At 42.9% G+C, this 20,736-nt stretch overlaps 1 protein-coding gene across 2 annotated transcripts in view; it reads left to right on the forward strand.

Annotated features, from left to right (window-relative positions):
* kcnip1a (Kv channel interacting protein 1 a) overlaps positions 1–20,494 on the forward strand; it is a 65,671-nt gene extending 45,177 nt beyond the window's left edge. The window contains exons 1-8 of one of the 2 annotated variants that reach the window (XM_079502099.1): positions 3,767–3,860; positions 7,617–7,741; positions 14,825–14,894; positions 15,111–15,181; positions 16,926–17,033; positions 17,763–17,867; positions 18,896–18,958; positions 19,378–20,494. In XM_079502099.1, the coding sequence (XP_079358225.1) occupies positions 3,827–3,860; positions 7,617–7,741; positions 14,825–14,894; positions 15,111–15,181; positions 16,926–17,033; positions 17,763–17,867; positions 18,896–18,958; positions 19,378–19,425 (624 nt within the window). In that variant the 5' untranslated portion in view covers positions 3,767–3,826 and the 3' untranslated portion in view covers positions 19,426–20,494. Of the gene's footprint in view, positions 1–3,766; positions 3,861–7,616; positions 7,742–14,824; positions 14,895–15,110; positions 15,182–16,925; positions 17,034–17,762; positions 17,868–18,895; positions 18,959–19,377 lie in introns of those variants that run through there. The other variant, XM_079502100.1, reaches the window with a different exon arrangement.
* The last annotated feature ends 242 nt before the right edge of the window (positions 20,495–20,736 follow it).

The following is a 20,736-nucleotide window of genomic DNA, read 5'->3' on the forward strand; positions in this document are numbered from 1 at the left end:
CAGGCCAAGTCGCGTCACACACACACACACACACACACACACACACACACACACACAGTTGGTACTTGAATTCATGCCACGGAGCATGATTATGGATGGGCACAGCTTTTTCATGGTGTAAATGTGATTTCCGTCTATTATTTGAGTGTGTGTGTGTGTGTGTGTGTGTGTGTGTGTGTGTGTGTGTGCGCGTGTGTGTGTTTCCTGTACAGTATACCTGCTGGGTATATTTCAACCTGCCCTCTGCTTGGAGAGAGCGCTCCACCAATAAAGCAGCGAGTGAGAGTGAGGGGTCTCCATCGCCGCTGGGAAAACAGATTAAACTAATTCAGATTATGCAAATGATGTCTCCCTGTCATGGATTACAGGACACAGTATGAGGGGAGAGGGAGAGGGAGAGAGATCAATTGTAAACTCGCAATGTGGTACAGCTCTGTTTACACATTGCTGTATTCGAGGTGGCCTATAATTTTAAATGTACATTTCTTAGTTTCGATTGATTTGAGAGAGAGAGAGTGGGGGGGGATTCAGGTGGTGAAAGGAAAATGGATCTGACATTAATCCCACACTGACAGTCAGAAGTACGGTATGAGCTGCACTCCAGTCCCATCTTGTTTTGGACTGGCGGACAGATCTGTCAGTATGGCCGGAGAAAGTCTATTTTAGAGCGGTGCGCACCGCTCCAATGACTGGTCACGTGTGTCCCTATGTATGTCTGTTTGGAGTATGAATAGCTGCAATACCGCTGGGTGACCTACCTTCAAGTGGCACTGTTGAGCTCACACTGTGCACTAGAACTATTCCAATACAGAAGAGTGTAAAATCCTAGAGTTAATTAACAGTGTAGATTGGGGTCCCAGAGATACAAAATAAATACATTTTAAATCTTAATCAAATGGGGTTCTGCAGCCTAATGCATATTAAACTGGGGGTCCTTGAATTATGAAAGAATCGCTGATGTACAGTGGGATACATCCCTAGTCTGCTAAGCTACTCTACAAAGGCCTGTTTTACTATACTAGAGCGGTGCTCTTTGGACACTGGCCTACATGGAACGATGCAAGTTGGAAATGAAAGCCCCACCCAGTTATGTCTGTGTCCCTTTTATGTTTGACATAAGAAAAGAGGCCGCACAGCTCGTAGTCACGATGCTATAGACTTTTTAATAAACCAACATTTCGGCAAGCAGGTTGCCTTCTTCAGGGTATCAATGTGTCCCTTTTATGCCCATATATGGAGTTCTTTATCACGCATGTCCAAATGTGGAGTCTATGCAGATATCAGAACATCATTGTGATGTCAGAACAGGCCAGCTCCGCCTCCTATGGAGATCTAGGGCTGATCAGGTGTGATCAATTGGCTAATTTGGGCCCTGTCCAGAGCCTCTAGAGCAGTGCCTGTTGGGCACTGGCCTACTTGGAACGATGCAAGTTGGAAATGCATTGTCCACTCAGTCTGTGTCCCTTTTATTTATATATATGGAGTTCTTTGTCAGGCATGACCAAATATGGAGTCTCTGCAGATGTCAGAATGATGTCGGAACAGGCCAGCTCTATGTATGGAGATATAGGGGTGATCAGCTCCAAAGCCCGGGCAGAGGCTTTTATGCTGGTTCTGGACAACCGGCTATCCGACGGACTCGACACTGGCACTGTGCTCCCTGTGGGGGTGTTGAACGCTTGTGTCGAATTTGAAGTCGGTGGGGCGAACGGTTCTCGAGTGTGGATTACAGACGTACACGCGTACGTACAGAGACATTTGTGCATTTATAGATAGATAGATGAATCCTGCTGTTTTCCCCCACCGCGACAGACAGTAATACACTGCATACTATTCTGCAGCTAACAGCTAACACTACTATTTGAAGTTTTGTTCCTACAGTACATCAAAGCATTTACAGGGCTGCAATTTATAGAATGTGTCTGCATAATTCATCCCTAGTACAGAAACCTGTTTTGCTAAATGGCAGCTGTTTGACAAAATCTGGCTGAACTAGGACAAAAATGGAAAATTAGAACATGGCAGAAAAATAAAGGACAATAAAATACACGTATTAGGATTTTCTTAATTTACCTGACTATGGTATATCTGACCAACATATCTAGCTACTTCTCTGTGTGAATATTCATCACTGACATTAACGCTATCAAAGGTTGTCTAAATTAGCCAAATGTTGCACCATAATATTGTCATTATGTTATTCTTCAACACAACAGAATTCATTATGATTTTCCAATGATACAGGTGGTAGGGCTTTTGCCAATGTGCTAATATCCCATTTCTCAGAATCCTTTAACATTCTGTTACACAGACTGAGCAGTGAGGGAGGGCTGACTGAGCAAGGCCGTACATCACCCCTCTTAATGTGCAGAATGTGCAGGAATTTAAATGGAATACATTTTGAATACTTGAACAAACACAGGGGAGGCTCCGTTCATCTTATCACGCAGTGATGCTTCCATGGGAAGCTCCTCGTTTAAGCCTCTGGCTAATTCAATTAGGTGCTCCACCATAATGTAATTTTCCCGTCACTCGTAATTTGGTTGCAGAGCTGTAAGTGAAACACAAACTTTCAATTCACATTCACAATTCTGCGGCAAACTCACAATACAACAGAGCCCCCTGGAGTTTACAATTCAGCGGCAACACTAGTCAGGCTGTAGCTTGGTTGTGCATGCACAACACATATTTGGATACATAATACTTTAGTCATGTCCACTATAGGCTATTTATCAGGGAGCTATTAAATATAATAACCTATACGCACGTGTGCGTGCGACAAAGCTATGCCTTGGAGTGGCTAGCACCACTCCAAAAATATAATAATTACACACAAAACCTTGACAAATGCTCACACTAAACAAGAGTCTAATAAATGTTTAGTGTCTGCTGCCCTCTGCTGGTCTATAATCTGTAGCAGCTTAAATGATGCTAAAATGATGTTACAGCTCCCTTGGCATGCATTGTATGGAGCTGCTTATACCTCTCTGGCTGTATTCAGCAAAATCGTGGTTACTTTAATTTAGGTAAATGTCACCGGAATAATTTAGGAAATATTTTGAAAAGTCACTTTGTGGTAAATTATGCTTTTGTCTCGTTATTGGGTGCACATTGAAAATAAGGTACTTCTAAATGGGCCCAATTTATCAAATCCAGATGACACACACACACGCGCACGCGCACACGCACACACAGACACTTACACAAATGTTGAAAGGGGAGTTTGGCATTGCCTCAGTGGACTCAGGTCACATACTAAAGTTACACTTCTGGCCCCAAAGAGTGAAGGACGGTGTGGCTACAACGGAGAGGGGGAACAAGGGAGGTCAGGGGACGAGAGAGGCCCCAGGGGGGTGGAGAGTGAAAAGGATAAATGAGAAAAACAGAGAGAGAGAGGCATTGAGTCTAGTCATGATGAGATAGGAGACACAGGGAGGAGATAGAAGTAGTGTGCAAATTGCAATACAAAAAAACGTGTGGGGAATAGGCTATAATACCAGGCTAAAACAGAGATCAAGTCGTAGCGCATTAAGCGGTTGAAGATGGATGGATGGATGGAGTTTTATAGTGAGTTTACTTTAGTTCACATTCCTTTTTAAAATATTCGATTTTTCATACATGCGTGTATACATGTTAAAAGTCTGAGTAGAAAAGCACAAACAAAGGCAAGTAAAAACTACAACCTAGAAGAGGACAACACATGGATGTCCATAAAGGTTATAGGGCCAGTGGAAGGACATAACGGTGAGGGATGGATGGAGAAAGAGCAGGCGATAATAGCCTTCACACCATCGCTATCATTCTTCTATGCTGTGCAGCTGTTAAAATGCTACACCTGCTGGGAGTCATCAATGTAGAGGGTGAGTTGGTAACTAAAACTAATAGTAGTACAGTAGTAGCTACTAGTGAGCCCTGTAATCCAACTATTACGACCAGTAATAGTTGGTTCAAGGTTAACTTTTCGTTGTAATCTTTAAAAGGTGTAGGTGTACTGTACCTGAAGTTGAACAAAATGTTATGGTCTGTGTCAGTCCTGTGTACTTTGCCGTGTTGTGTCTATTATTTAGTGTTGTGGGACATCACTGCTAATTCCATTTCTGAACATCATACCTGGCAATAAGGTGCAGTATGTGTGTGTTAAAATACACTTTTTTGGTTGGTGCAGGGGTAAAGTACTTGCCTGAAGAAAGGCAACGGCTCGCAACTCACTTTTGTAATGCTCCAAGTATTTATTCACAATCACAGCAGGCAGGAGCCTGCGAGCCTTTGCCTTTCTTCATGATATCTGTTAGTTTAACAGTTTGGCTCAGCACCAAGATCGGAGGATGTGCGCTGTTCTATTTTATTCTAAAGCACTTGTCTATCACAGTGGACACCGTGGACCAGTGTGTCTGGCTTCGCAGAACACAATGGGCTCTATGCACACACGCCATTTTGGAAAGAACTTGGGCCGCTTCCCTACTTCCTTCACAGGTGTTACCGATGATAATAATGAAGGCTCTGTTCTATCTTAGTCAGGCTGCTGATATTGTGCATGGCTCACTGGAAACACTCGCTACCTTGAGTGCGTTCCAAATGGCTCCTTACGGATGTGTAATTCAGAGAGTGTACGAATGGAACCAAATGGACTCGTAATTCTATTCGTACACTCTGAGTTATGGGGGTCCTTGAAATTAAAAAGTTTGAAAACCACTGTACACTAAATGGAACAGAGCCTTAATTAGTAACACCTGTGAAGGAAGTACACATTCTGTGTGCATAAAGCCCATAGGCACTGTTCATTGGGTGAGGGCTGAGTGTCCTTGACACTAGTGACTCCAGAGAACTGGGGGAGAGATGGTGCTGCCCAGGTGAAAGTCCTTACTGTCCTGTGAAACGAAGTGCATGGCGTGTATCGCTAGTGTCTTTACAGTACACCCACTCCAAACCAACAGTAGGGCTTAGCAGCTGAAGGGACCATTTATTTGAGTGCATTGTTGAAGGGGAATTAGCAGAACGACTAAATTGGCAGACATACAGGAATGTATTCATATGTTAAGACTTATATGTATTCTACAACTGTTACTGTAACAGCCCATTATCAAAACATTAAGGAAAACTCAGTTTTCAACTCATGAATGGCTGGAATATATTTATTGAATATAAAATGAGCAATATATTTATTATGGTTTGGCGATGAATTGGATCTGCTTTTTATAGGTACTCTGATCAAGCGCATCAGGGACTCTGAATCCCCCGTACCTAAACAGCAGATCCAAAACGCACAGTGGTAGCTGGGGTGGAGGAGAGGGAGCAGCAAAAGTTTAAGCAGACAGCAAGCAAGCAGGATGAGGAGTGCAAACGTCCAGTTTAAATAGCCGGTGTGAAGATGGAATGAGCGTGTAATGGGTGGAGTGAATCATGTGAATGAGAACGTGATGCTGCGGCGGCCCAATGAATGTCCGCTGGCAACTGCACTGAGTTTCCTAACTGAACTTGCTTTGCACTGTCTGTGACAGGCATGTCGCTCATTAGTTATGATTGTTTTACTCAGCCCTTCCTGGTAAATTTTAATTGTGATCTATCGTATCTATCTTTCTGTTTTTGTTCTTGAAGAGTGTGTGTGTGTGTGTGTGTGTGTGTGTGTGTGTGTGTGTGTGTGTGTGTGTGTGTGTATAAATAAATACAATTGTAAAAAAAGAAAAATGCCAGAGACAATGAAAGAACATTGCTGAGCACTCCAGGTGCATTTGGTGTTAAGTATAATTAATACTACTTATAATATTATGTATATTACAATCAAGCAATTAAGATACAAATCGACCAGGCTATAGAATCTTTATTGGGCCATATTTCACTGATAATGTGCTTATAAGATGCCTTTGATACTTACAGTATGCAGGCAGAGATGCATAATTACACCGTAACTATGGGGAGACGGTATGACCTTCATTAAAATGTGTACTGTGTGGCTAAGTGAAGTGTCCCAGGCTCTTACGTTTATATAGTGAGTGTGATGGTGACTATATCTGCAGAGAGCTCTGTTTACATTTCGGCTCTTCGAAAATAGCCGATCTACAAGCGATCTGCTATTTTCTAAAGATTTTCTTTATACATTTTATCCATTTAGGCCTACCTGTGAAACGGGACATTCTGCATGATGAGTACTTTTACTTTTGGTACTTTAAGTACATTTTGATGCCATTACTGTTGTACTTTTGCTCAAGTAAATCTTGAGTTTCGCACTATTGCTAGAGTATTTCTACATTGCAGTATTGATACAGTGTTAGCAAAGTGGGTGCTGCTTACATACTGTATGTGCACATAACCCGTGGGGTGACTGCACATGTATGCATGTGAGGATGGCTGCATGCATGACAGTCACTTGCAGACGTGCATGTATTGTATTGTATTTCTTTTGCATACTCAGCTGTTTCTGCACGCATGCGTGTTGTGTTCGTGCGTACATCTGTGTGTGAAGTGGTTTTGTTGTGCACGTGTGTGTATATGAGTGTTTATACATACCTCAGGGTTGCTGGGATCTCATCTGGGTGTGAATTACTTCACCTTGGGCCAGAGGCAGACCTCTCCACCTCCCACTAATGTGACACTGACAAAGACTGAACTACTGCCTGGCTGATGAAATGAATGGCCTGCAGCGTGCGTGCGTGCGTGCGTGCGTGCGTGCGTGCGTGCACATGTTAGGTCCTGATTATTAGTTTCACGCTGAGACTTTGATTACACTTTGATTATGTACAGTACACGCTTTGTTTATATAATTGTATTTCTTCATCTGTGCTTTTTATGTTTAATTGACTAGCCCACTTTTATGTTGCACTTTGTAACTTTGTTTTAAAAAGTGCTTCATAAATAGTATTGTTGTTAATATGAACTCTAAGGTATATTAATGGCATAGTTCAATGTTGAAAATGAGTGGTATTCCCCTTTATTCAATTAACAAACCTTAACTGAAAATACATAATGAATGTATGAAAGAAATGTCTGAACTCTATGGTGAGGATATGAAGAGAAATGTGTGTACTCTTCTTTTGTTCCTATAAAGCCCCATTCCCACTGGCGTGTGTGTCACCTGTCCTCTACACCCCCCCCCCCCCCCCCTCTCTCTCTCTCTCTCTTTCTCTCTCTCATGTGTTTCTGTCTTCTCTCACCTCCCCTATGGCGGAGAATAGACTAATGTGTTGCTAATGTTGTGGTCAGTCAGGGGGAGGACTGACCTCTACTGTACCTCTCGGTCTCCACAGCCATCTCTCTCAGCCTCACTTCTCTTCTATATTGTACCTCTCATTTGCTGAAGGTTTTCCTCCCAGCAAACGGAAGGAAGGAGTAGAGAGAGAGCAAGTGTGAGAGATACAGGACATGGTAGAACAGAGAGGAAGCACAAGAGACCGACAGAACAGCCATGGGCTGGAATAATACAGTACAAATTCAAAGTAGTGTTCATTTTAGATAGATTATACAGACTGACTGACTGATAAGAATAGAAATAAAATATGACTGTTGACATGTAAACTAATAACTGTGTGTGTGTGTGTGTGTGTGTGTGTGTGTGTGTGTGTGTGTGTGTGTGTGTGTGTGTGTGTGTGTGCGTGTGCGCGTGTGCGTGCGTCTCCCCACAGACAAGATAGATGATGACTTTGAGATGACCATGGTGTGTCATCGGCCAGAGGGCCTTGACCAGCTAGAGGCTCAAACTAACTTCAACAAGAGGGAGCTGCAAGTGCTGTACCGGGGTTTCAAGAATGTGAGTAATCTCTGTTCAATAATTCATGACATTTCTAACTCTTTTTGTCCCATCCCCCAAATTCTAGCATATTTTTACGCGTTTGTTCTCCTTTTTGGCTGGGCTTTAGCTAAGCCTGACACTCTACACCTTTGTCAGTAAATGAGGGACCAAGTCACGCTTTTAGTTTGTGTGCCCTTCCATTCTTTCAAAATAGACCTGGGTGCCCATCCGATTTCTCAAAAAATAAATGAATATATATATATATATATATATATCATTTTTTTATATTATTATTATTTATTTATTTAGTGTACTGCTCATGCTCATGCTGAACCATTTCCCACATTGGTCACAATGGTAGGGCTTCTCTCCTGTATGAATTCTCTGGTGAAGTTTGAGAGTAAATCTCTGGCTGAAGCTTATACCACATTGGTCACAGGTGTAGGGCTTCTCTCCTGTATGAATTCTCTGGTGAAGTTTGAGAGTAAATCTCTGGCTGAAGCTTATACCACATTGGTCACAGGTGTAGGGCTTCTCCTGTATGAATTATCTGGTGATTAGCTCACGCATGTTTCATGATAACTACTTTTATATATGTGATGTATGCCATGCTTTTTGTTATTGCTTAATGTAAATCGCTCTGGATTAAGAGTGTCTGCTAAATGCCTAAATTGTAAATTGTGATGTTTGAGCACTCCTGCGAACTTTGGAAGCCAATCTTAGCCAATCAGGATTGTAATGGGAAAATAACACCAATGTATCATGACATCTCCCAATCACAGGTTTACACCCTCTCTTATACATTTCGAGAGTTCCCAAAATAAAAGCACATGGTTGAAAAGCAACAGGACACTCCTTTAACACATGGCATTATATGGCTGTTCTTCCAGTCTGCTAGAATTCACACAAATAGGCTTTTGACTGCTGGTAACAGGTGAAAGAGTTATTTACTCTCCTACCTCATGGATTGAAATGTCATTTTCCCATTACAGGATGGAGATAAGCTCAAAGCGTATTGATACCGGGTACTCGATAAGCTCAAAGCGTATTGATACCGGGTACTCGATAAGCTCAAAGCGTATTGATACCGGGTACTCAATAAGCTTAAACCATATTGATACCGGGTACTCAATAAGCTTAAAGCATATTGATACCGGGTACTCAATAAGCTTAAAGCATATTGATACCGGGTACTCAATAAGCTCAAAGCGTATTGATACCGGATACTCAATAAGCTTGTTATCAGGTTTTCTTCCGGTATCGGGTTTCGAGCTCCATCCCTACCTGCAGATGGATCACTGCTCATTTTCACATACCATGTTTATATCATATTTTAGTTATCTGAAATGTTTTAGTTTTATTTTCCCCCCATTGTAATGCCTGATTTTACACTTGGTTGCGTGCTGAAAATAGCCGATCTACAAGCTCACAATGTGTCGCAGCGTGACGTGCTGTGAGCTTGTATAGATCTGCTATTTAACACCTGAGCGCAACCAAACTTAAAATGACCTGTCGGTTAGTTCTACTGGATCCCTTCAGTAGTCCCTAACATTTTAGTCTAGTTTTTATTTGTTGTCAATGGTCTTAGTCATCATAGCTTAGTAGAACACCACGTAGTTCTTTAGTCATCCAGTCAGTTAGTACAGATTACAGACAAAGTCATTAGAAGATGTTTCACAGTATTTAGGTGGTCTGTAGATATAAGAACATAGCTTGCAAAGACATTGCATTGGAGTGAATTGTTTAACAATATGGCAACTCCCTACTGATTCCATCGATAAAACTGATAAAAGTTGGAACATGCTGCTTCAATAAAACAACGACAACACCAACGACAACAGCAGTCCCTGTCTCTCTTTTTCCTCTGTCCAAAGAGCACTTCCGGATCTCAGTTCATCCTGGATGAGGTGCAGTTGGATTTGGAGTTCCTCATTGTTTTTAGCCAAAGCCAGCTTTTCTCCAACAAGTCCCTTTCTCTCCTTCTCCCATTGCTCCTTCTCCATTAACCAAAGAGCATTACTCGATCTCAGTTCTTCTGTGTGAGGTCCAGTTGCTTCTCAAGTTTCCCATTTGTCTTCTCTAATTGCCTGCTTTTCTCCAACAAGTCCCTTTCTCTCCTTCTCCCATTCCCCCTCCTCCTTTAACCTAAAAGCATCTTTGGAATATCAGTTCTTCCTGTGTGAGGTCCAGTTGCTCCATTTGTTAAAGGACCACTTCACCACTTTTCAACTTCTATTCCTATAATTCGTCCTCACTAATGTTTATGATAAAATACCACATTTTTTTCCTACTCAGTTTGTGTCTCATAGGAGGGATGTGGGCAGTTCAGAAACCCGTCCACCAGTGACATGACATCATTGAATCCAAGCTAATAGAAACTGCTGGCGTTCTTTTCCTGAAAAGTTGCAATGCAAAAATGGAAGCCATCATTCTCACGATAATATAAATCTAAATATATTTTAAAACAAATCTTGTTTAAAAAAAAATCTGCCTATAGATGATGTCACTGGTGGACGGGTTTCTGAACTGCCCACAGCCCTCAGAGACACAGACCGAGTACAAAACTAGATAAAGTGCCCCACAGCGCACAGGTCTCCACCAGGGCAGGTCAAGTTGTGGCCTCCTGGTGGTGTTATAATAGGCCAATGTGAAAAGGGTGCCATTTCTTCTTAAATGGTAAATGGTGCATTTATATAGCGCCTTTATCCAAGGCGCTTTACATAGATTGTGCATTACATTCACCCATTCACACACACATTCATACACCGATTGCGGCGGAAGCCATGCAAGGTACCAACCAGCACATCGGGAGCAATTTGGGGTTCAGTGTCTTGCCCAAGGACACTTCGACATGTAGACAGGAGGAGCCGGGAATCGAACCGCCGACCCATGGATCATTGGACGACCTGCTCTACCTCCTGAGCCACAGCCGCCCTTACGCCTTGGATGACAATTGGATGATTTGAGGAAAATCCACCTGTTGGTGGCGCTATAACAGGTCAATGTGAAAAGGGTTGGATATATTCCTCAGCCTAGTAGGAAAGTCTGTGAAAGATTTCAGGTAAATTGCACGCTGCGTTCCTGATTTGAGGCTTTTTGTTCAAAACGGGCCAATCCTGCAAACTTTGAAATATGGGACAGATCCGGCTTGAACACATGACTATAGAGATAGTGTGTAACAATTTGCGGGATTCTTGGACAGAATCTTGATAATTACATGATTAAATGAGCCTGGCTGGAAAGTGTCCAAGTGGGAGTGTCTAAGTGGGAGAGGGCAGGGCTTAGCTAAAAGTGAATTGTGCTGGGTGTATTTTGGCACCTGGTATAGTTCCAATGTTTATGTTGACATTCATCCCTTGGCAGGGACGTGTCTGTCTGTGGGGGGCGGAGGGGGGAAGGGGAGCTCAGCAGCTCTTAATTGATCCCTTTGAACTTAAAAGGGGTTGATTGATTGGACCATACAAGTGTCTATTCTCGTTAGTGTTCTCTCTAATCACTGAACGCATCAAAGACAGCAATCACTTTTTTGAGTGGTGCAATACTGCAAACCACTCCAATAACCAGCTTTGTCTGTATGTTTGTGTACCTGTGTATGTGTCCGTGTACCTGTGTACGTGTCCGTGCACAGGTGAGCATGGTTACTATGGTTAGTGTGTGACGTCACTAACATAGCTGATCAGACTATATAAGACCTTGCACCACTCAGTTCACACAGGTGTGATCTTTTTAATATATATAATTTTTATCCCACGATTTTGTAACCCATTTTTCACCCCTATGTCAATTATCTAATGTGATCCTGGGCTCTAGACACCTTCATGCATGAGTGTCCAAGTCGCTCCTTTACACCTGACAGGGGGAGTTTCCCTGGTTGGACGTAGCGCATGGAAGGAACACGTTATTCCAACCAGTTCCTTTCCCCTCCATCAGGCGCCCCGGCTGGCCAGGGGAGGCAGTTTAGAGACCAGGATTACTGCATGTTTTTGTGAGGGTACCTACCCTAGGGGACATGCAAACTCCACACAGAAAGGCCCTTTCGCCAACCCCGCCTCGCGTATGGGCACTGATGACACGGAGGAGAGGACAAAGGAGAGGACAATCACTTTGATACCTTTTGATTAGCCTGGTATCCAGCCTGCTTCGCTACGTTCGGCGGATTTTTTTTTCTCTCTTCGCTTATCAGTCTGGAAAGCCTCCTATCTCCAAGGGAGGCGGGACATGCCAAAAGCTTCGAAACCTAACGTGGCTTCTGATTGGTCTGTGGTGCGGGGCGGGACAAAGCACCAGTGAGACGTCATAGCAAAGCGCAGCTACTGCAGTGAAAAGCATGGAGGGTGGCGCTGGCTGATGACGTAGGTTGCCTAACGCTACTCTCATTCGTTGGAACAACATCCAATCAGCAACGACGTTGACTACGTAACATATGTAGTTCTAGTGTAGTTCTGCAAAACCTCCCAATGGGAGGCTTTCCAGACTGATAAGCGAAGAGAGAAAAAAAAATCCGCCGAACGTAGCGAAGCAGGCTGGATACCAGGCTACCTTTTGATACCTCTGACACTTTGATACCTGTCAGAGAGCGGATGGGGGTAGTGCGTGTGTACAAAAGTTGTCTACACTACCTTTAATGCCTGCTGTTCTCCAACAAGTCCCTTTCTCTCCTTCTCCCATTTGTCCTTCATTAACCGAAGTGCACACAGTTCGTCCTGGATGAGGTGCAGTTGGATTTGGAGTTCCTCGTTGTTTTTAGCCAAAGCCTCCTTTTCTTCAACAAGTCCCTTTATCTCCTTCACCCATGTCTCCTTCTCCTTTAAACTAAGAGCGTTACTCAATTTGAGTTCTATCTTTTTGGTTCCCAGTTTTCCCTGGGTGCGGCCCAGTTGCTTCTGAAGATAACAATTTTTTTGCAATACCTCCTTTACCTCCTTTTTTCCAACAAGTTCCTTTTTCGTCTGTTTCTCCTTCTGCAGTCGGCAAAAAGTTCTTCTTTTTAATGCGTTGTTTTCTTCATCCCACTGATTGGCAGTCGGGAGATCGTCATTCCACTTAACGACTGTAAATTTACCAGCCATCCTTACTCGTTCTGTGAGGTGTTCCAGTTGTCTGAAGCTTGCGACTGTTACTTGATAACTGCTGTTAAACACTTACATTCTGCGAGGCGTGACGTAACACCAATTTGCATAAATCACTGCCCAACTATGGACTGGCTGACTTCCAGGCAGCCAGGTAGTGCAATGAAGTCTTAACTTGTTAGTGTGGTTGCCGAAAGGCAAACACATGATTCTTATTGGTATTTTTGAGGGGCGATGGGCCCCTCCTTTGTCCAGCAGATGTGTTCACAAACATCCTAACACAAACACATGCATTGACAATGCATGGACAACTTGAGTGTTTGTGTAAACACAAGCATTGCGTAACACAAACATTGAAGACGAAGGTGAGGACGCAAATTCTGATTGGCCGGAATGAGATGTTATAAGATGATGTACGATGATTAGAGCGCACCTCACTTCACACGGGTGTGATTTAAAACAAATATATATCATAAATGTCTACTCATGGCCTGGGCCGTGGCTCAGCGCAACAGGCACCTTGGCCGGTAGCCCGAGTCTGGCAGTGTGCCGCGGGTTCGACTCCCGATCCCGACGGCCTTTACTGCATGTCACTCCCCCATCTCTCTCCCCCATTTCCTGTCAGCCTACTGTCTGTCCCTCTATAAAAAATATAAAATAAAGGCGAAAGCCGCAAAAAAATAATAAAAAATAAATAAATGTCTACTCGTTTTTATGGGAGGGGGCAGGCCCCTGTCCCTGCCCGGTGGAGACAAACATACTGGTTCGGAAGACGGAAGAGACAGGTTACAGGTTTCAGGTGTAAATGGCGCAACAGACACAAATAATGGAGAAGCAGAAACAGAAAAGCGGTGGTCAGAAGCGAAAAATAAGAGATTGAAGCAGAGAAAAAAAGAGCAAAACTTCCAAAAATACTTTTCTTAAATAGAAAGAGGACAAGGTCGATGGAGCCGCGGGGTGACAAGAAGAGGACAAGGAAGAGGCACCGGTCGCGACTAGCAGCTCAGGCTCGGTGGAGTTGGCAGAAGCTGGGGAGGCAGGGGAGCGGCCACTGTGACTGCTAGCACCAGAGAGAGGACCACAATGGAGGTGGAGAAGACAGTAGGCCTGATATTGATAATGATAACATGGTCATGTAGTCGGAGAACAGGCTGGGGTGGAGGAAAAACATGCTAGGGATGTGGCGGATGAGGACATGCCGCCGGAGCGAGTTACAACTAAATACCCCATTGACTTTGGACATTTTCCCGATAATGTAGACTCAAATGTCAAACGTTATATCGAGTCTACAGGGCCATGTAAGCCTACTGGTCCTTTCCCATTGGATCCCAACCAGGACAACCCGCAAAACCAAGTCTGGTTTGAAGATACCACAGACGTGGCTATGTTATTCACCCAAGCTAGATGTAGCCTACTGTGAGACATGTTGGCTCTTTGCAGATCATTCATTACTCGGTGGGAAGAAGACATGGTGATCAAACAATTGGCAGAATCTATCTAATCTAATCCGAATAAAATGCAGCTACATGAATCATCTAATATGCATACCGCTGCTTGTGTGATATATGACCATTGACGTTTGCACTAACAATCGATGAGGGCATGGAGAGAGAAATCAGACTCGAGACCAACTTTTGGTGACAGGTACTGGACTGTCTGTTAAATGTTACGCAACTAACATGCCCTTCAGAGGACACCGGGAAACAATAATAGGCCAAGGCAACAATGGGAATTTCCTGGCTATCATTGAGCTAATGGCAAGATATGATCCAGTCCTAAAATATATCATTAATTGCTCAGCTCACTCAATACATCTCCATCAAATAAAACATCCCAGGATATGACAGAAATAAATTTCTCTTGCAACTACATTGATGAGCATCTTTTTTTTAAACTTGTATAAAGCCCAGCCAAATACTCGGCCCAGTATTGGGCCAGTATATGACCCAGTCGTGTTTACCAGTATTACTCACCGTGATGTCTGTCTCTCTCTCTCTCTCTCTCTCTCTCTCTCTCTCTCTCTCTCCTCTAGGAATGTCCAAGTGGTGTTGTGGATGAACCGACATTCAAGCAGATATACTCCCAGTTCTTCCCACATGGAGGTACAGTGTGTGCTACAGTGTGTTGGGGAAGTTACTTTCAAAATATTATTTATTACTTGAAATGAACAAAAATAATTATTTTATAGTTGTGTTATAATATTGCTTTCTGTGGCAAGTAATGTATTGGTCTTATCTTATGTTACTGCATTACTTTTGTAACACACAGTACACACAAGTATATTTGAAACCTTGTGTCCTTTGCTCTCTTGCTTGCAGATGCCAGCACATATGCACACTACCTGTTCAATTCTTTTGACACAGCGCAAAGTGGATCCATCAAGTTCGAGGTCAGCAGAACGCAGTCCATCTGAAGTTTCTCAAAAATGTATCCTCTGGAACGTTTTGTCATTATGCTTAGCAAAGGTTTTCCAAAAACTATCACCAACAGAAAATGCATTTAGGTGGCTTTTTCACAGCGTACCTACAGTAGCCCAAGACCAACTGCACTGTTCAGCCTTTGAAAAAAGGGTTCCTATACTTGAGCTTATGATCTGTCAAACATACAGTATTGTATAGGTAGAAACCAAGGCCAGACATAATGTAATAGCAATTATTTGTGCATCTCTAGTCTAAAGAACCTTCAGTAACTCAACATTTCAGATTGACTATACAATTTGTACTACTGTATAATGAAGGATATCTCTGTATAGCCTGGCATGGCCAGGCTAATACATCTGCCAAGGGCTATTTATTTATTTGCACTGGCAGATTCGTCTGTTTATATGCTTTGTAAAACTATCCTAAAAGATCAGTAATTCACTTTCAGATGTTATTGTGTGCCATAATCTCTAAAGTGAAGACAATTCATAGTTATTTCATGTTTAACAATGATTTGCAAAACACTTGCAATTTGGGATCCATCTTGTGACAAAAGTAGAGGTATAGACTCTATACCTCTACTTTTGTACTATACTATAGAGAACAATAAATACGTTTTAAACATTTGTATTAAGATATAAAATGTAACACCAACTCTTCCTTGGGAACATCCCCACATACTTGCATAACATTTAAACAAAGAAACCAGAAATGTAATGCATGTTAACAAATACTGTACACTTTTTTGAAAAAGTTCTTCCTCGTTATATAATAATAATAATAATACATGGTGATCATGTTTTAGGGTGGAAAAAAATCACGGCACTCCGTTTTTAAGTTACCCACTGGAAGATGCAGCTAAGTGCTAAGTGACGGTGTTGTGCATGACATGAGTAGGCCCCAGAGTTGCTGTCCCTGTGGCCTGGGCCGTAGTGTGGGGACACACCCGCAACATAACGCAACGGCAACTTACCACCATTACAAATGTGCCATGGAAATCTATCACTTTGACATCCGTGCAGTGTGCAGACACTTCCCTAAGGTCCCTCTTCAACCTACAAACGGGGCAGCTGAATGCAGTGAATGAATACCATGACTGTGGGTGGGTACCTGGGACTGCCTGTCGCCTCACACGACACAGACCTCTCCCAACTATGGCCCACGTCCAGTATCTTTACAAGACCCACCATTAGGCCCCGAAGCTTCAGACAGACCACAGTGATAGTCAGGCAAGGTTGACAGCGGCCCAGAGGTTTCTCACACCCTGCAGGGCTGATCTGCACCTGCAACAGCGCCACCTAGGCCCACGCCTCGGCATCCTCCTACTCGGAGCGGCATATCCGTCGTAGCTCCCGTTGTCACTGATGTACTTCCATTGTCACCACTCTGCTCCCTGCATGTATATCAGTGATGCTTCATGTACAGATAAACAAATAATAAATGTTTTTTGTTCAAATAACTGCTAAAGTAATTATTTAACATTATTTACTTTGTTACACTCACCGTACATGGGTAGTTACCAAAAACAAAAACAACATATCTAATGAATATTAATGCATTATGGAATAAAATGACTTCAAAAGATATAGGAAAGAAACACGAGCGAATGAAATAACGGATGAAATAATAATATGATTCCAGGCCATTCTTGACCTATGTGCATTAGAAGGGGGTTGCATATCTTCATCCTATCCCTTCCTCTCCGTGCTGCAGGACTTTGTAACGGCCCTTTCCATCCTGCTGAGGGGCACCGTTAGAGAGAAACTCCAGTGGACGTTCAATCTCTATGACATTAACAAGGACGGATACATAAACAAAGAGGTTGTGTTTTCCATAATGTTTTTCAAAATGTCCACAAATGTCACGTGTTTTTTGTTACAATGTTGTTTACTACTAGGGTTCAAGTAGCTGGCAAAAGCATCTGGGAACTCAGATTAGGGTTCAAGCCACGTACTCCGATCTTGCACTTTTTAAGTCGCTCTTGGTAAGCCTGAATTGTAAATTCCAAATTGTGTTTGTATGTCAGACTTTTCTTCAACTAGTGTTTCTACTATTTCTACTAAAATCTTTGAACAAATAGTTTTCACCGTTTATTAGAAGGCAGCATAGAAGTGTATACAGCGAAAGCACCCTCTGGTGGACAAAGTTGTGAACACATTCATATGCATAAGCCTGGACCGACAGCCTCATTACAATATTTGTATTATCACCGCCAGGCTGTACATTCTTACAAGAAATGCCATACATCATGAACGTACCATCCAATAGCATGTTAGAGGTGCTATAAAGAAAATCCAAAACCACTTTGCCCATAGAGGCCACCACAAACGGCAACAGCTGCACTGTTTGCTGATCAAACTCTATATCCCCGCAGCTTCCTTGTGTTCTGACGGCTGCATCCTATGACTGAGAGAGCCCTGGAAAGCCAGGCAACCTGGCCTGGCGGGGATATGCGCTCTGAGAACCTTTCTATTCTCTAGTCTAGTCTTGTTCTGTGCTTTGCGGCGGCTCAACTATTAATATGTCTGTGTGTGCACGTGTGATTTGCAGGAAATGACAGACATTGTCAGAGCAATATACGACATGATGGGGAAGTACACCTACCCTGTTCTGAAGACGGATGCACCCAAACAGCATGTGGATGCCTTCTTCCAGGTACATTGTACAAACATTTATTTTCTGTCCTCAAAAGCAGCCAAGGACACAAACATTGATAATAATGATACAAAGAAAGGATGCTTGTGACTTATGTGTCACTGAGAAATCAGCTCTACATGTAGTACAACTAACAAAATGATTGTATTAATATCTACGTGGGAGTGTTTACGGTAAGATAAGATTAGATTCATCCTCAGAGGGAATGCACATATCACAATGCCTCACTAGGCATTACCATGTTTATCCTACATCACCCAGAGCTCAAACTCACATCCTTAGAGATATTGTAGCTCCACACTGTGTATTACAGATTGTAGCATTCTAATTAAGCTATGGCTTTTATTACCATGCATGGGGCAATGGTTATAACTTATTTTGTTGTAAGAAAATGGCAATGTCCAGACAAGGGTTTCCATTGAATCTATACATTTGTTTAATAGGTGCACAGGCATTAGGTCAGGAGCGAAAACTAAATCAAGAGTGTAAATGTATTTTAGAAATACTAAGATATCTTAAAACATTTTTTTTTAAATAGCAAGTCATTTAAACAGATGCTAGCTTTATTGTTTACCTGGTATCCATGTAATGAAGCAAATCAGTAATGGAAATCGCATATAATTAGCTGCCTGGCAGCTAATGAAATTAAATAATGGCCGGGGCGGCTATAGGGTAGCGGTCCAGGCACCTAGGCTGCTGATACAGCCTGACAGCGTGCCGCGGGTTTGAATCCCGATTTGCTGCGTGTCACCCCCCCCCCCCCCCCCCCCCCCATCTCTCTCTCCCCATTTCCTGTCAGCATACTGTCCTATCAATAAAGTCAATAATTGATGACAAAGGGCAATATCTGTCTAGTTACAACTTTTTAGCAGGGCCCCCATCACAGGCACTATATGGTCATCACTCACATGATCGTCCATGTAGTTTCTTCATAGTTTTCTATTACTTTAACGATGGTAAATAGAATAGCTGCGTGACCTACTGTAGAAATTGTACTGCTTTCACACATTCTGCGTTGCTCTCCACAGAAAATGGATAAAAACAGAGATGGAGTGGTCACTCTGGATGAATTCCTTCTTTCCTGCCAAGAGGTACTGTCTGTCTGTCTGTCTGTCTGTCTGTCTGTCTGTCTGTCTGTCTGTCTGTCTGTGTCTCTCTCTCTCTCTTTCTCTCTCCCTCTTTCTCTCCCTCTGTCTTTCTCTCTCTATTTCTTTCTCTCTCTCCATTAGCCTCCTCTTCTGGCCATTCAGTATTTTTGGCACGCTGCACTTTGTCACACAGGTAGCACTGTTTGCTTTCATTCTATGTTTGACCAGTATTGCTATATTTTATGTCCTCTTGTTATCTCTCCATGAGGCCATACCACTAGAGCAAGCACATTGTCCTCATGTTGTGGGCTTTTAGCATCCCCAGGTGGTGAGCTGGGTTATGACTGTGTTGAGTTTGTATGTCAGACGCCTTTTTTTTTTCTCACTGATACCCCCCCCCCATCTCTTCTAAATTCACACAGGACGAAAATATCATGAAGTCTCTACAGCTGTTTGAAAACGTCATCTAGAAAATGAAGAGTGTACAGCCCAGCGGAGCATATCAAAGTACGGAGCGAGCTAAGATGAGTGGAAAAGAGAGAGGGGAACCGTGGGGGAAACCGGATGAGTTTAATTTGTGACTGAAAGCAGACATTGGACATTTTTGTAGTATTCTCAACAGCCTTGTCACAAAACTGTGAAGTGTCTCACTATATCAATACCATGAAACCATCATTATTACACTCGGTTAAGCTTGATTCATAACTTTGTCGCACGATGGTGTCGTGTGCCAAAAATAGCTGATCTACAAGCTCACGATGTGTCACAGAACACTGTGTTGTGAGCTTGTACATCCATTATTTTCAATGGACAATGGAGCATAACTTATGCATTAGGTGTGGTTTGTCGTCCAGACTCAATCCCCAGGTTTCCCCTGACCTTGATTATGACTTTCCTGTGATCTTGTAGCCTTTTCGCCTCTGACCATGGTCACGGGTTTGCGTAAGGACGTGCTGTGATTGGCCAGTGCACTTGTGCAAGGACGTGCTGTGATTGGCCAGTAGACACTTTGAGTGGCAGTCGGGGCAAACGCTCTCTCAGAAGATGATTTACTATTCTCTGCCTATCGGGTCGCAACTTGAACGGGGCTGAGTCGACTAAGCGAACTTCGCAACGTTCGACACGGCAACTAGCACGCTTTAGCACACTCGGTGGTGTCTCATGCTTGAGACGGCGCCCCTCCGTCGCGGTCTAAAACTTTACTTTATCCTCTACTACTGTAGTAGGAGGGGGAGGAGTGACCATTTACGCAAACCCGCGACCATTTCCATGCTCGCACCTCTGACCCTGCTGCCCTCCATCTCGTTCAGTCGCTGTTGTTGACGTTGTTATATAGTTACCGTCTTCTTGGACAGTGTGTTACTACACGTCATTGTTTAAATACTGGTCCTGAACTCGTCTCACACTTTGTCAAATGCTTTTGTGAAAGATGTGATGTTAACCAGGTCAGTGTGATAACCTATATGGAAATGTTCTACACAACATCAAAGAGGATTATTGTATATATGGAGTTTATAAATGAATGCATCCTACTCTCAAATGCATTTTCTTCAAATTGTGAATTTCCATGTAAAATATTACAGCAACATAAAGGCATTGCATAAAGCACAGAAGACCTCAGCTGCCTGCAGTATGTGCAGTGTTATAAACTTGGTGTCCAGAAGTTAACCTGGGTACAAAATTAATTTGGGAAGCTGGGTTCTTATAGGGGGCATCTTCAAAGAAACTGAGCCAACTCCTTTGTTTTCTGTAAAGCAGTTTTACTCTATATGTGCTGTATA

The sequence above is a fragment of the Electrona antarctica genome, assembly GCF_951216825.1.
Source record: "Electrona antarctica genome assembly, chromosome: 1".
Classification (NCBI taxonomy): domain Eukaryota; kingdom Metazoa; phylum Chordata; class Actinopteri; order Myctophiformes; family Myctophidae; genus Electrona; species Electrona antarctica.